The sequence below is a fragment of the Athene noctua genome, chromosome 4, assembly GCF_965140245.1.
Source record: "Athene noctua chromosome 4, bAthNoc1.hap1.1, whole genome shotgun sequence".
In the NCBI taxonomy this organism is placed as follows: domain Eukaryota; kingdom Metazoa; phylum Chordata; class Aves; order Strigiformes; family Strigidae; genus Athene; species Athene noctua.
Window position 1 is genome coordinate 62,598,377 of NC_134040.1, and position 16,717 is coordinate 62,615,093.

General features: G+C 39.0%; 1 protein-coding gene across 9 annotated transcripts in view; it reads right to left on the reverse strand.

Moving 5' to 3' along the window:
• Positions 1–353: 353 nt before the first annotated feature.
• PDLIM5 (PDZ and LIM domain 5) overlaps positions 354–16,717 on the reverse strand; it is a 130,929-nt gene continuing 114,565 nt past the window's right edge. For all 9 annotated transcript variants that reach the window (XM_074905557.1, XM_074905560.1, XM_074905555.1 and 6 more), the window contains 5 exons: positions 16,344–16,518; positions 9,287–9,467; positions 8,165–8,285; positions 4,139–4,254; positions 354–3,512 (listed from right to left, as the gene is read on the reverse strand). In XM_074905557.1, the coding sequence (XP_074761658.1) occupies positions 3,423–3,512; positions 4,139–4,254; positions 8,165–8,285; positions 9,287–9,467; positions 16,344–16,518 (683 nt within the window). In that variant the 3' untranslated portion in view covers positions 354–3,422. The remainder of the gene's footprint in view (positions 3,513–4,138; positions 4,255–8,164; positions 8,286–9,286; positions 9,468–16,343; positions 16,519–16,717) is intronic.

Genomic DNA, 16,717 nt, shown 5'->3' on the forward strand with positions numbered 1-16,717 from the left:
ACACCCAACAACCACAAAACAACTGAGGACAGATACAGTTTGGGGTTTTGTATGGGGTTTGTTTGTTTGTTTTGTGTTTTAATTACAATTAAATTTGCAAATGTGAACAGTGAACAGCCAAAATTTGATGCCAAAGACTATTAAATGCAAGCAAGAGAATCGCCAGGACTTAACAGCTGGTTGTTTAGTGTAAAACAATGAAAAAAAGGAGATTCAAACAAGTAATCTGTGAATTGATGTAGTTCCCCCTCTTACTCTTGTTTGCAAAGCCACTGATATGGCTAGATGATGCAAGTAGCTCCATGAAGAAACAGGTACAGAACTGAACAGACCAACACACACTGAACCACAACTCAACTTTTGCTTTTAAGTTTATTGCATTGTTATATTAAGCATTTATATTTACATATAGTTCTGTATTATTTAGTTACAATATACTGAAACTGTCATCATGATTCAATTATCCACTCATAAAGACCTTCTACCTTCAAACAGAGTTAAACCCGATTCACTTACAGGCAGTTTTGGAAGAAAAATAATTACTGAGTGAAAAATGCATGCAAAAACTACAGTAGTTAGGTTACTAGCGTGTCTCTCATGACTTTCTAACATTCCCTTAAAACATGAATGCTAAACATGCGTTGTATGAAAAATAGTTGGGAATCTCATTAAATCCCCAAATGATGATGGAACGGTGCTGATTTTTGCTATGTTAAGTCTGCGGTCAAATATACATATGTATATGTGCATATATATGTATGTCTCTCAACATACATGCATACGTGTGCATGTATAGAGTAGTATATATAAACAGATACACACACTCACACACCAAAAGATTCTAGAGGTAAATATGCAGGCTTACAAATAAAACAAAATGCAAAGATACAAATATGAACTAGTCCTAAACAAAATAAGGTAATAAATATTCAGTGAGATACATGGCATTATTATAAAGTGCTCTACTAAAATCTCACTTATTAAAATAACAATAAAAATTATGTTCCTTTTAGTTGATTTATATAATTTGGTAGAGCCATTAAATATTCATTATGTATCAGTGACTCTATGCTTCCTTTTACATTTTAAACAAATAGATAAAAGCAGAAATTAAAAGGCAAAGCAGCTAAATGAAGCAGTACTATTAGAGCCTTTCAGGCTTTTGGCCTCAAATTCATTAACAACTGCAAAATTTCAAACCCTGGAGCATATGGATTAAGAAATATAGTTCCAATTAAAATTATGAAACTAAACAAAATTTAATTTTATTTTAAGGTCAATGACAAACTGAAAAATTTCTATCCTACTTCATAATATCGAGGTTTAAATTGCAGAAATTACTGAATGCTTTATCCTGCACATTCCCATCCTCTTTCCCCACACATGTGCAATATAGCTCCACTGAAACCTAGTCTCTAAGTCTCATTTCTCCACATTCCACCTGATTTCAAAAGCAATCTGGCTCATATATTACCGTATCTTGTCCAGTCTGCTTCTACCCTTCTGATTTTCAGCCAAACTCACAAAAGGGTACATCTACAAGAATGTAAACATTTTAAACGGCTTTATGACATTTTTTCTGTACCACCAGAAGTTAAAATGAGAAATATGGTAGCACTGAAGAAAAACAACCTCAGGAAATAAAGTGAAACAGCCCTACAATGTGAACCTGCCTCACTGAATTAAGAAGAAAGTAAAAAATCTTTTCAGAGATTTCAGTACAACAATTTTAGTTTTCTTTCCCCCTCTTTTGTTAACATTCTTTATTACAACTGCTTTACTTAACCATGGTAACTTTTTGTGATTTTCCCCGTGGTTTTATGGATAAACCTGTCCTTTGTATCGGTAAAAAACAAAACCAATAACAACAAATCCAGTAAATGGCTACTTTTAATGTCTATTGGAAAGAGCACTAAAGACTAACAATTCAGCTCTGACATCCCAGTTGAATTAAATAGCATGTAAATTCAGTTTCCTTCAGGAATTTGATCTGGCCCTGAGAGGGCCCCCTTCTCTGTTGTACAACTCTGCTGGAGCAAAATTTGCCCTGTGCAGAGAGTCACCACCTCTTTTCTATCTGCCTACAATTGCTCCATACCACTTAAGCCCTAATTTTAAGTTAAGTGGGACTTAGCTGGTGCATAGGTCTTGCGCTGACACTCTGTATGGAGGCAAAATTCATATCAAGCCACAGAACTGGCTACACCTTCTGGCTTGCAGTAAATGCATAATGACAGCATTGTCTCTCTGCTCCATTGCAAGAACTAAGAGATACTGAGCTGCCTAACTCAGTATTACATTATTCAACAATATATTCCCTACATCTGAAGGAAAAAAGAGAAATAAAACCCAAACTAATAAAAATCGTAACAGCTGAGCAAGAAAGTTAGTTTTTGGTACACTACCTGGCACACCACCAATATACATATTCATGAGCTACATGGTAAAGAATGTACTGAGAGAAAAACAATGTCCTCAGTTGCACTTTGGCAGTTTCCCTCATTCAACACCAGTCTCACATAAAACAGTTACCTGCAGATTCAGGGCAATTTCCCCTTTCCAAGGCACTTAAAACTATCTAAAACCTGAACTGTGAACATAAGAGTAGAAGTTCCTGCTCCCTTATTTCTAAGATTTGATCTGACATTTCCATCCCTTCAAACACACCTTCACTAGCAGGTTTATTTTGGCTAGCATTCTGGTAGTATATAAGTTAAGGAAGAGTATTCCATTTATGTTTTCTTCTAAGTGGCATCTTCTAAACTGTTCTTGTTCACCAGCATGGCCACCACTCCATTTAACTGCTTTGTAAAAATCTCTGTCCTTTGCAGACCCATCAGAGATTTAACTGCAAAGGCACAGGTACATGTAATTGTGCAGGAGGTTTCATGTATACAAGCATCAGATAAAAATATCAGTTGTTGAACTATATATTCCGTGTAATCTTATTTTTGCTTTGAGTTCCTTTTAACGGAGTTTAGCTGCAGTACTTCTAGACACACTTTAAAAACATCAGCACAATAAAGTGATCTGGATCACTAAAGCCAATCTCCTTTTATTTTGAATAGCAGCACAACCAAGACTTCTAGTATCAGGTATTTATTTTTATAGATGTTTTACTTCTCATACTGAAGCAGATACAAATGTGGTCATAAAATCATAAACCAATACAGTAATGTGCCAAGTGTAGAGGTAAAGTCACTCTAATCATTTGGCTTGGGTGCTATTCCTACCCTTTTATGAAGCAAAACCATAACTGATAAATGCTCTAAAAATTAGTGTACAACCACTTCCGCAAGTTTCCACATTTCTCTTCCATTCTAGAAAATCATATATAAATAATTTTAACCAATTATTGAACATGGACATTTTAACCTTTCTTTCTGCTCAGTACATTTGTTACACAAGATGAACTCCAAGCATCAGATGTTGATAGAGTGAGCATGTTTCTTGCACAGTGGCTTGTCCTTCTTGGAGAAGAAAGTCTGACCCTCCAAACTGTCACTACATACCTGAAATGGGATGAAAAAAGAAAGGATCATCCAATTAAGATGGATGAATTACACCATACATTGTTCTGAATGTCAAATCATGGCATTGTTCTATGCACAAATATATTCAAAGAATTATTATCTTTTTCTTAGGGATACCCTTTTTGTTGTAATACTAATGGTTGATGTAAGCATAACGTTCCTTTCTTTAAGTCAACAAGTTCTTACTGGGAACAGTTGGGTTCAGCATTTTAAAAAAAAAAAAAAAAAAAATCCAGTCATTAAGATTGGGGCTTTTTTTTTTTGTCATATAATATGAGCAGGTGATACTTTGGCTACAGTTTATGTCAAAAGCACTCTTGCTACTGTGGAAACACAGCCCATTCCTGTATGGCCTTCAATGCTTGCTCCAAGGAAGTAAACATCAAGGGTTAAATGTTAGGACACATAGCTGTAATCCAAGCCAACTCCTCTGGACTGGTGCCAAAGGCTCACAATAGCAACACACCTTCCAAATAACAGGGAAAGTGCTTTTTGTTTGGGCTCAGAGGATTGAAAGAAGTTGTAGCTGTTAACTCCCACATCAGTCAGGTTAGCACAAGCACTGCTGCCATGGGTTTGTTTAAAACGTAGACTACTTTACTTACTGAGCATACAAAGCAAGTGTCATGCCAAGTGTGGCCCAGAGCTTCAAGAAACCTGTCTCCAGCTTCAATGGGGAATTCACAGCCACGGCACATAGTACCGAAGAGGGCATAGTAATCTGCAAACAAATACAAACAGATTTTAAAGAGGAAGCATATGCAGAAAAGCAAGACTGACCCTTTGAAACCTTTGTGCTCTTCTTCCAATAGCAGTGAGTTTGTACTTGTTGAGTTTTATAACACCGGGTACACTGAATAAAGAGCTCCTAGTTCAAAAGACTAGGATGCCCTCCTTTCCTCGCTAATTCAAGTTCTCATCCCCTTCCTTGTCCTTTTAAGTGAGCAATGATTCCATCTGGGTGTTTCATTTCCTTGAGATCAATAGCATGCTCGGGGGGGTGCGGGAAATGCACTCCTTGCAGAGCACCCACGCGGGCTCTACGTGCTCCTTACGCTCTCTCTGGCTCTGCCTTGAAAGCATACCCTTGTTGTTCACACGACAGACCCCCTCAGCCAGTAACAAGCTCCTGCCTACTTTCTGGTACAACATTTGTCCCAGACTGCACTACACAAAATCATGTAATCATTAGGCTTCTGTCCTAAACAGAGTCTAGCAATTTGGACCAAGTCAGAACAGTTTTCTAGAGACTGGAGTTTATTACATGGCTTTCTAAAAAAAAAAAAAAACCAACAAAACAAAACCCAAAACCAAACCCAAACTCCCAAAAAAAAACCAACCAAAAATAAACCAGAGCCTTTTGGCAATGTATTTATTGAATATAACAGAAAAGTTTCAGTAGGGTGTCAGGATGGTTATTAGTGACTGCAATCACTGAAAGTTATTCACACTGTTAATTTTTAGGCACTGGATTGACTTGGTGTCTCTGGAGGCTCCCCTGGAATCAGCTGAGAAAAGCTCCATGAGCAGTCTCAGAGAGCAGAGACCAAAACAAAGGGCACCAAACTGTTCATACCATACCCACTGACTGCAGAGCTTAAAAATAGAGAGCAGGGTAGACTAGCAGGATAAAATACATGTATAAAGTTGGGAGGGAGGCACTTACACCCACCCCCATCCCCACGGTCTCAGTGTGTGACACTCAGTTCTCTGGGTAGAGCCATCTCAGGGGCTACAAGTCACCACACAGCCCTTTGCTGCCCATCTGTGCAGACCTAAATTTCACCCCATGTTGTCTGGTCTTTTACACTTATTTCAACTCTCAAACACCCCATTCTAAGAAGGAAATTTTTCCTGCACCGAAGACAACAGCATTAGTGCTATAATATGAGAGAATTTGGAATCGGCACGCTACCATGACAAATACATCATGTCATGCAACATTACGTCTTCATAAGACAGACTACAGCGATAACCATAATGAAGCTTTGGACTCCATGCTTAATAGTAGCATTCTGCCTCTGACAGGGAAATTAGATGCCAGGATTTGTTTTCAAGGAGACTTATAAGGAGTGGCAAGTGGGGTACAAGGACAGTTTGTTTCTCTACTAGATTAAACAGATCTGCTGAAGGTCTGATGCTTATTGCAAGCAGAGCCATGTCCAAGTGAAAAGCCCTGTTCTGGTTTAGTACGACAGCGTTTTATATGACAACCTCAAAAAGCATCATCATAGGAGGCATCCCATCAGGACAGAGAACACAAGTGCTCTGGAAAAGCAAAGCCCTTGATGGCTGCCAGTGGCAAGAAACAGCTTCGCTGATTGCTTTCATTAATCCATGCTACTAGGATGAATTTGCAAGTGTTTAAGCAGAAGAAATACAATAAAAATGTCAAATGATAGAACACATCTGTGCAAAACCCCTGAAGGACATGGTCTCATGAACATACCGTTTCAGCTTTTTGCATTCATGTTCACACAGAATCTTTTACACTTATTTTCCTGGTGCCAGTACTTAAAGCCTTTTGTAAGTTGGCCTATGGTTTGTGTTGATAAGTTTATTGGCTTTTCTTCTGAAGAAAGGGCAATAGATAAGGCAAAATGAAGGGCATCAGCTTTCTTTTGCATGCTTGAATTGTGATACCACAGAAGCCTTCCAAGCCAGACTTCCCATACAGCCACATATCAATGCTTCCTGCATACAGCCTTTTCAAAACTAGGTTACTAACTCTGCACTTAAGAAAAGTTGTAGATATCTGCACTTCTAATTTCATTTTATCATCAACATCTAAAACCAGAATGTTTTGAAGATTAAAACCCCTTAATACTAATAGCTGATGCTGTTACAATTTCAAATACAGATTTAAAATTAGAACCCTCCTTTGCACTGGAAGAAAGAAAGCTGGCAATGACATTTACTCCTTATTTCTTTAAAATTAGTCATAGACTCTTAACTCCAGCTGGACTGAAAGTCTTTGAAGAATGACTATATCTCCAATTAACAACTAGTTAGAGAACCAGAGCCATTACAACACATCACTGCCAATAACACCTCACAGAATGTGCCTACATTAATTTGTGCTTGCAACTTTCTATCTCAGAAATAAACTTTACGAGAAGGGTAGTATTCTTGACATTTTATCCCAGTGTTTCCTGCTCACAGTATAGGAAAGTGCACATTTGTGCATGGGAGTCATAACAGTAGAACAAATCAGTGCACTGCACAACATGTGGGTCATTTGGTGGCAGGAACAAGAATTCAGTATTAGCAGAGCAAACTCAGTCACGAGCTTTCTACCCAAAGGAAAGTTATCGATTCCCTCAATACTATTTTTGTATCATCAAATGGTTCCAAGATTAGGAGCTTCAGATTGCTCCAGGATGAAATTTCACTGTGCTGTCCCACTGGAGGATGCTGCTCATATATCCGTTTCCTCTGCTGTTCCACAAATTCAGTAGGGGCAGTACCTTACCCTACTTGTGTTACTGAGTTAGCAATAACCTACTGTGTCCTTTTGTATCTGCCAAAACCTTATTAAAGCTGCTCTAACAGAAAAATTTTGGATGAATTTTGCCTGCTTTCCTCATCCTTGCCTACTCAGTACATAGGAATCTCCATAGCACCTGCTGAGAACAACTATGGGATCAACCCAGAAGAACACCAAACAGGTCACTAGGATTTCATACTAAATCTCTTCCTGATCAATCCACTTTCACCTCCAGTTAAATTACAACGCTCCCTTTACAGTAGAAGGGAAAACACAGAAAAGGTCTGACTGATGGTTCTAACACGGATGTAATCAGCATGCAGTGTGAAAATAGACAATTGTGATACAATTTTGTTTTCTTTTCCATTTTGTGGGAATTGTTTTACAAATACTATCCATTTCTTTCGAGCCCAAAAGGGTATGTGGAAAGTTTTAAGTAAACTAGGAAACAGACATAAATAAAAAATGTTCATATTAATAAAAAATATATGATTAGTTCAAAGTGCTAAAAACCAAACCAGAATTCCTCTAAACTTCTAAGCTGCATCTTTCACATAATATTGCTCATCAAGCTTTCAAGGGCTATTATCATATCATTGTATATTTCCCCTGACAGCCTGTTTTTTTTTTTTTTATCCCAAGCTTGTGTTCAACAGATGTTATCTCTGATCCTGCAAAAAACTTCCGGGGCAGACTGCTTAGTCTTGGAAGTCCCTCCCAGCTGTGAATAAGGCTATTCAGAGTAAAACACATTACTCCACTGGCATTTTCTTGTTTAGTAAATAAGCAGATTTACATAAACTCAAGATTATTTTAAAGCCAACCAGAAAGTCACCCTAAAATTAACACTTTGCTGTACCACTGATATCTACAACGGAGGCTTAACACAAGCAAGTAAAACCAGTGTCAAGAAGCCTGTTCCTGTAGAAGCCAATGAAGAAATTCTCACCAACTTCTCCTGCTGCAAAGTCAAAATGTCTACAGCTTTTGTTGCTTCTTGGAATTGACATATCAATGTTATATGAATTTGCTAGGACACTTCTGAAGTAACGCTTAAGAAAAAGGAACTATTATTTTTTTCCAAGATTATTAAGATCTGCTTCCCCTCACAGCTGCAGTAAACTTTGGTTGTGTTGCTTCTTACCGGTCTCGCAGTAGGGATCACCATCTTCTAAGTGGAAGACATTATTGCGGATGGGGTTATGACAGGCCACACACACGAAGCAGGAAACATGCCAAGTTTGTTTCAAAGCATTTATTACTTCCTGAGGGGATTAGAAAAAGTGTTATTAACACATTATTTTGATGTGATGACTAGATTGTGGGGGTCATGGCTCCACACTTGATTCATTTCAAGAATACTTTATTTCCTACTGATACTCTGAAAATGGTCTGTGCACACAATTTCTGCTGATGTTAAACTTACTGAGATGCTTTATTAACGGTACATATCCTTATGTGTCATAAGCAACCTTTCATTTTTTGTAAGGTTCAACATAGAGTCAGACAGATTTAACAACTCATTTGTTCACCTTTTCCATTTAATTAGGATCTCACCCACAACAGTCCTCTGAAATAAGAAAAGCATCATCTTCAACATCTCCTCAAGTCTGTGAATAGTTAATCAGAAGACATCACACAGAAAATTATGACTGCTCTGTGTTGTTTTAGAAGATGCTATAGTGCCAAATATGACTTGAGAATCACACTGCCAGAGCCCTGCGTGACCCCAGTTACACAAGAGTCCAGACACATTGCTGTCTGCAGTACAGCAGTGGACATCAGCTGGCAGGCTCAAATTAGCAACATCAGTGCTGAGTAGAATAATGCATCTTTCTATCTACATTACCACTGGGAATATTTCAGTATTTCACATCTAGCCAACCAGCGTGTTCCTCACTGCTCAGCTCAGCTTAGAAGGATTTTTTTCCCCTGCCCTGCCTCCAGTTCTGTAAAATCTGCCAATTAAAAGCATTTTGCTCAAGAAAAATCTAGTAATCACTACAGCTACAAAAGAGCTTCATGAAAATAGGAACTGAATCTGGAAGAGCCAAGGAGACTACGGTATCTTTTCTCAAAGAGACTGAAAAAGGCTCAACATAAGAGCCAAAAACATATTCTGTATGTGACAGGAGCTGAAAAGATATGTCAGAGTATGTTTGAAAGAATGCAGACTGGGCCAGATAAAGGAAATTTCATTACAGAGAAGCACTGAAGCACTGGTTATTGTCCCCACTGAAAAACAGGCCACGTGCTGGTCACTTACCCCAAGGATCTTCCTCTGGCACTTTGAACACTCAGGTGCGAAGAACTTCTCATAGCAGACCTCGCAATACAGCGCCCCTTTCTCTTCCACAAACCCAATGTAAGCCATGGAGGTTTTGCAATGAGCACAATTAAATTCCTCTGGATGCCAGGACTTTGCCAAAGCCACCAAAAAGGGTCCTCTAGAAAGAAGAGATTTTTGTCAGCAAAAGCCCCTGAGTTGGCTCCTGCAAAAACTGTTAATAGGCTTAATTTACAATACCTCTGTGCCATTACTACAGTGTTCACAAACATGTAACTGCTCCATCACTCTTTCCTCCTACAGACTCTAAGAAAGCATCAAGCACTGACTGTATCTACTCCCATTGAACTATCTCCCAGAAACACCTGATCACAATAAATACTAATTCTCTTCACTGCCTTTCAGAAATCTTATTTTAGAACTACATTAAATACAGTGCTGAAGTGGCTGCTAGGGTAAAGAAGAATGTTCCCTATGTTCTTAATTATTTCTATCTATTGCAAAGAGATATCTGACTCAGTGATACAACCAGCTCTCTTTCAGCATGCATTGTATCAAGGCCACAAATGTTCAAGTAGATTTGAGTCCATTAAGAGCTGATAACATCAGTTTCTCGTGAGACAAAAATTCAATTGCTGTCCTTATCCAACAAGTTTGTTACAGGATAACCCATCCCAGTTGTAGGGGGATTTTTTTTTTCTGGGGGTGGGCTGTGCTTTTTTTTTTTCCCCCCTTTTTCTTTTCCTTCAGAAGCTAGTTAAAATAGGACCATCTTCTCCAAATACAGAGCCTCCTCTATTATTTGCAGACACAAAATAATGATGCTTTTAATAGAATTTGTCTGGCTAACACAACAGGATAATAGACAAGATAAACCTGTCCATTTCTCAGTCAACAAAAAATTCTCGGTAAATCATAAATCCCAGGCATATACCATTGCATCTGTATTCATCTGAAAACATATTCAGCATGCTAATTTCTTTAATGAACATATTTATTTCAATGAAACGCCTCCAAGATCCCACCAACACTCAAACTTCGAGAATTTAGGCTTCAGGTGAACTTTGTGATTCAAGTTTGTCTCCCTCACCAGATCTCCTATTTTTGCAAGGCCAATAAAGCTGCCATTCTTTCAGTTATGCATCACTTTTTTCTGATCTAATGCTTCACTGCAAAAAAAGTGTAAGGTACTAATATCACCACCCTGTTGCTAAACATTATTTTGGAAATCAAGTAAGCTCAAGAACAATTTTGTGCAAGATAAAATTTTCATATGAACAAAGCAATAAGCAATAGAAGAGAAAAAAAATCTGAACATTTCCTTCCAGGGTGGGAATACAAGTGGGCAGAGGACAGAGGGCAACTTCACTGAGAGTGGGGGATAATTATTTTAATTTCTCTTCTACATTTTTTCTGGAGATGCTATGTATTTTCAGCAGGATCAGAAGTCAAAGATAAAGGACTCAGGTTTAGGACAATTCAAACACCTCCTGAGATGATGAATATACTTAATCTGAAACAGTTTCTTCTATTCGCCTCTGATTATCAGAGAGAAAGCGGTGAAAAACAGCTCCTGGAGAGCAGCTCGTAGCCCTTTAAGGAGGGACCTGGGGTCGAGCGCAGCTCTGGCCCTGGCTCCCAGCGGACGCCTGAGCAGTGCAAACACTGACCTAACCCGATACCCTCCCGCCGCTCTACAAGCACCTTTTTACATCAATGCCCTTTCAGTTATGTACTGATCAAACAATACAAGCCCTTATGTACAACAAAGTGTTCTCAGTGCGCCGTGTCAGCACAGGCTAATTTAACAGATTCATTAACACAGGGCTGACACTGAAGAGGCTCTCCCAGCTCCAGGTAGGATTGAGTTTCTGGCCATCTGCGCCGAAATGAGAGGCTCAGCTCAGTTAGCTCTGCAAGGGAAAGCAAGTATGCTAGTGACGGGAGGGGAAAGAATTTTTACAACATCTGCTGCCTTTAGTTCTCCAGAGTTTACAGCTCTGACATGTTGAGGTTAGCCATTCAGGACAGCGTGCAGGAACCCAAATGGATGGGAAACAGCCTGAGAATCCATCTACAGAGTTTCTATCCCAAAGTCCCCAGACAGCTGTGGCTGTGCCCTGCACAATGTCTCCGAGGTGTTCCATTAGCAGGCTGGCTCCCTGCACACACGTGTCCAGAAGAATGCTTTCTAAATACAATTTCACTTTTAATCAGGCCATAGTTTAAACATGTCAAGCTGACGCTGCAGCTTAATGACACCAGCAACTTAAAAGCTGCCCCAAAGCACGTGGAAGAAAGAAAAAAAAAAATAAACACCTGCCACATAAAATACACTAAAACATGATACTCAGAACTTGGAGGTGTTCCTGGCCTCTGCATATTTTCACGATCAAAACGATAGCTTCCAGTAATGAAAGATATTTATTTGCTGTATTAATTTGAAAAGGAGTTTAAAGCTCCAATTTGAGTAAGGGGGACAGCATGCCCACGCTCACACAATCTGATGGAAAGTACTAGGAAGATGGCTGCAGATGCCTTCATCTTTCCTTCCCCATTTAAAAACAAAAACAAGTAAAAAATCCCACATGCCTCTATCAACTAGAACATATTTTCAGAGGTGGTGCTAAAAAACCATGTTCTTTCCAACCAAAGATATAGGATGATCCATCTGGCAACATTTGGCTATGAATGCCCCTCTATCCCAGGCTACTTTGACATGCTAAGCATTTCTGAATAAATTTCTGGCACCACCACCTAGACCACATGAAACAAATTCACAAACAGAGGCAAATGGTAGTTTTTTGTTGTTTTTTTTTTTTTTTAAGGGATTCTGATGTATTTATAACAGTTTTTACAGAATCTTATGCCCCAAAGGATCACCAGACATAAATTTGGTAGCCACCTAAACCATCTGGGTTCTGCATGTAGCAATAATATAGGGTCAAATTGGAAGGAGAAGTAATGTACAGGGAATATAATTGCAATTTCACTATCATTACACTTGTAACTAAATACAACTTCATCAGTATGGTCATCATGATGATAATCTAGCTTCTCAGCAATCCAGAACTGAAATTTGGTGGTAGACAGATCAAAAGGATTTCCACATCTGCTAAATAGGCCAATCACTTCACAGTTAACCCTACAGCAGTCTACACTCTGGGAAGTTCCTTTTTCTCATTTGAAAACGCCATGGTATGTAATTTCTGTAATAGGAGATGCTGAAGGGAAGCACCATTCATACTTTTTCCCTTTTGTCTTTATAAACAATTAAGCTATATTAAAAGGTGACAAAACCAAATCATCATTCACAAGCAAACATGCTAAAAAAAGTATGTTCTTTATGGAGACCCATGGAAAACACATTTTGACTTCACAGGAAGAGCCAACTCTACACTGCTGCATTTGCTAAGACTGCCTGGGAACCAGAAGCCTTTATCAGGAAGTGTCAGAAGTTTATCAGACCATCACAGCAAGTAGATCATGGGAAATTTAATTTGCCCCCAGCTTTGATTCTTTTAGACATGCAAAGAAAAGCTTACTTAATGAAGCTTTAGAAAAAATTGGAATCTTCAGACAATCACTGTATGAATAATTAAAGATACATTAAAAAGTTATAAGATGTCTCTAAGAAATGGTTTGAGCTCGACCAGCCATGGTTATTCTATGCCTGAGTGTAAAGTAACCAACTCCACAACACATTTTGGCTTCAAAACAGATGTACAATGCAATGTCACTTGATCCTCCTCCTAACTTTTCATAGGTAAGGCTATCAGTAAGGGCATGAACTGTAATTATGCTAAAACTTGAATTCGAAATGCCATTGCAATCTCTCAAATCCACTGTATATTGTGAATAGGAAACATATTAGGCATTGATTAATGCACATCAACTCATCCTCAAATGAAACAATGCTTGCTTTTAATAATTGAGGTGGCATTTAACATATGAAGAAATATAAGGATTTAAATACCACTAGCAAATTACAAAGAAATTAGATGTGGGTATCAGTTATCATTCATGAAGAGGTGTCACTTACAATAAGTGACAACGGCTTAAGTACTGTCAAGTAGGGCTCTGCAGTTTCTCCTCATGCATCTACTAAGGAGCAAACATTGCTTCACAGACCAGTACAATCCAATCCCCTACTCACAGGGCGATAGCTCATCTCTTTTTTAATGGTGATCAAAGCAGGAAAGCAGGGAGTAGCAGAGAGAGATTTAAGGGCCAAGAGGAGAAGTTGGCTACTCAGGAGTGATCTGCGGACTGTGCTGCAGGACCCCACGGCACAGAGCGTTAGTGAACCCTGCTAAACCACAGGTGCTGTAAAAGGCACTGAAGTTTTTTGCATTAAAGTTGCAGCATATAGTGGATTTGCTGTGTTTGGTTTTAACTGGAATAATAGTAACAAAAAAGTTCATGGTTGCTTGCGTATTATTTACTAGACACAAATCCAAAGCCCAGGGAACAAAAAGGTCCTAATAGTAAAGACAGACAGGTTATATAGGCCAAACTGTTCAATGAATCAGATGAATCTCGTCCCAAAAGTGTGGGGACCTTTTTGATATTAATCTTCCATTTTGCTGTGAAGCAAAAACTCTGGATTAGAAAAGATGTGCACCAAAAGATACGTGTTTTTTTTCTATTGCTTCAAGGGAAATCAGATCATATATTTTTATTTCCGTGACATATACAATGGAAGTAGGAAAAACTTCTCCAAAACATCACAGATCAGTTAGAAAAGAGCCCTCTAAAATTAACCTGATGTTAACTGAACTGGTAGTGAACTATCAGAACAGAAATCAAATGGAAGTAAACAAGCTGGACTCAACTGACCCCAAGAAATAAGTGATTTGAGTTAGCTGCATCTTCTGATGCAGAATCCAAGCCAGGGCTCAAGAGGCGGCAAAAAGCCATGTTGGAAAGGCTGATTTTCTATTATACTGATGAAATTTGTACAGCTCATACAGCTCCTAATTTTTCAGAACTCATGTTTTCTAATCAAACAAGTCTCTCTCTTTAACTGTGCAGCTCTCCTATTTTGTTCACTGAAAACATAGGATGTACATGAATAAAAAAAAGAAATACTGCAAGGCATTAATTTCCCCTTGTAGTTCAACAACACAGATGACTGGCCAAGCAAGAAGAAAATATTTTTAAAAAATAAATTTATTTCAATAATCCCAGAAAATCTCTATTTTAGGGGAGAAATAGATGAAAATCAGGATGATTTGCACATTGACGTAAAAAGTGATTACAGGTCCCTGGACGAGACAATCATGACTAATTGTCAGAAATCACTGACTGAATAATGCAACCCAGATTCAATTCTTCCTCCATATGAAATTCTGGCTAATGATAGGATATCTTAGGGACTCCTCAGAATTTATTTAACTTAATTTCATTTGGCAAACTTGTGTTTGTGTTGCTTAATCTTTTCTACCCATGTCATACAAGTCAAAGACACCAGCTACCATAATACCAAAAGGCCAGAAAGCCCACCAAAGAGCTTGAAATCTAACACTGCAGGAAATTATTATTAATCCAGTCCTAGCAATTGTTAAACCTCTATTCCTTGCTTTTCTTATATGAATGGAGCCTTCTATTTTTCTCCTCAATTAGAAATTCTGGTTTATAAATCAATATTTGTGACAAGTTAGTCTTTATAAGACTATACTCTCTGATTGGTTTCCAACTAGCTAATCTTCTCAATTTTATTGGGTGTATAACAAAACTAATTTGCTTACTTTTCTTTAGCTTTACTTTTTTTTAGCTCTACTCCACCCAGCTTTTTGGTTCTCTGTAAAATGGGTTGTAAGGCTGTGACTGTTAGCAGTTCACAATGGTTTTCCTCCATCGGTACTCTCATTCTCAGTATTGTTAGATAAACCATGCATGAAAACACTGTTCTGCATTATTGAAAGGAAGCCTTAAAACACCTGTAACTAAGGAATCAAAAACCACGACAGCAAAACAAAACCCTGCTGTCAAGAGAGCCTGCAGGACGAATAAAATCATAGAATCATTCAGGTTGGAAAAGACCCTTAAGATCGTGGAGTCCAACTGTAAACCTAACACTGCCAAGTCCACAACTAAACCACATCCCTAAGCACCACATCTACACGTCTTTTAAATATCTCCAGGGATGGTGACTCAAGCACTTCCCTGGGCAGCCTGTTCTAGTGCTTGACAACCCTTTTGGTGAAGAAATTTTTCCTAATATCCAATCTAAACCTCCCCTGGAGCAACTTGAGGCCATTTCCTCTCATCCTATTGCTTGTTACTTGGGAAAAGAGACCAACACCCACCTCATTACAACCTCCTTTCAGGTAGCTGTAGAGAGCAATAAGGTCTCCCCTTGAGCCTCCTTTTCTCCAGATTAAACACCCCCAGTTCCCTCAGCTGCTCCTCATAAGACTTGCTCTCTAGACACTTCACCAGCTTTGTTGCCCTTCTCTGGACACGCTTCAGCATCTCAATGTCTTTCTTGTAGCAAGGGGACCAAAACTGAACACAGTATTCGAGGTGAGGCCCCACCAGTACAGGGGGACAACCACTTCCCTACTCCTGCTAGCCACACTATTTCTGATACAAGCCAGGATGCTCTTGGCCTTATGGGCACATTGGTCCTTTTCCACCAGGCAGCTTTCCAGCCAGTGTTCCCCAGGCCCACAGTGTTGCATGGGGTTGTTGTGACTCAAGTGCAGGACCCAATTCTTGGCCTTGTTGAAACTCATACAATTGGCCTTGGCCCATCAATCCAGCCTGTCCAGATCCCTCTGTAGAGCCTTCCTACCCTCAAGCAGTTGAATTTCTGCCCAACCTGGTGTTGTCTGCAAATTTACTGAGGGTGCACTCAGTCCCTCATTGATAAAGATTTCAAACAGAACCAGCCCCAATACTGAGCCCTGGGGAACACCACCTGTGACTGGCTGTCAAGTGGATTTATCTCCATTCACCACCACTCTTTGGGCTCTATCATCCAGGCAGTTTTTTACCCAGCAAAGAGTATACCCAGCAAATAGATACAAACCTAATCACTTGATTACAGTGTGCACACATGGGAGTACGCTTTCCCGCTGGAATATGCTCTGCCCTCTGAACCAATGTGTCTTGCTCATTTAGCTGAGGTGCTGTTGCAAGTTTTTCACTTGGGGCAGTTGGTCCAGGTGGTTTAATACTGTTTGATGTCCATCCACTGTCAGGAGCTAGGGAAAGAGTAACAAAAGCATTTAGAAGACCATCTTTCAGTACCAACTAAATTATCTTGAAATACAACCAACTAGCAACATTTGCCTAATGTCTTTGTCCAGTGCATACCTGCCTACTTAGAAGAAGAAATTAAAAAGCACTTATTTTCCCCTCCTTCCCCACCAAGTAAATACTACCTACTTTATGAAATGTCTG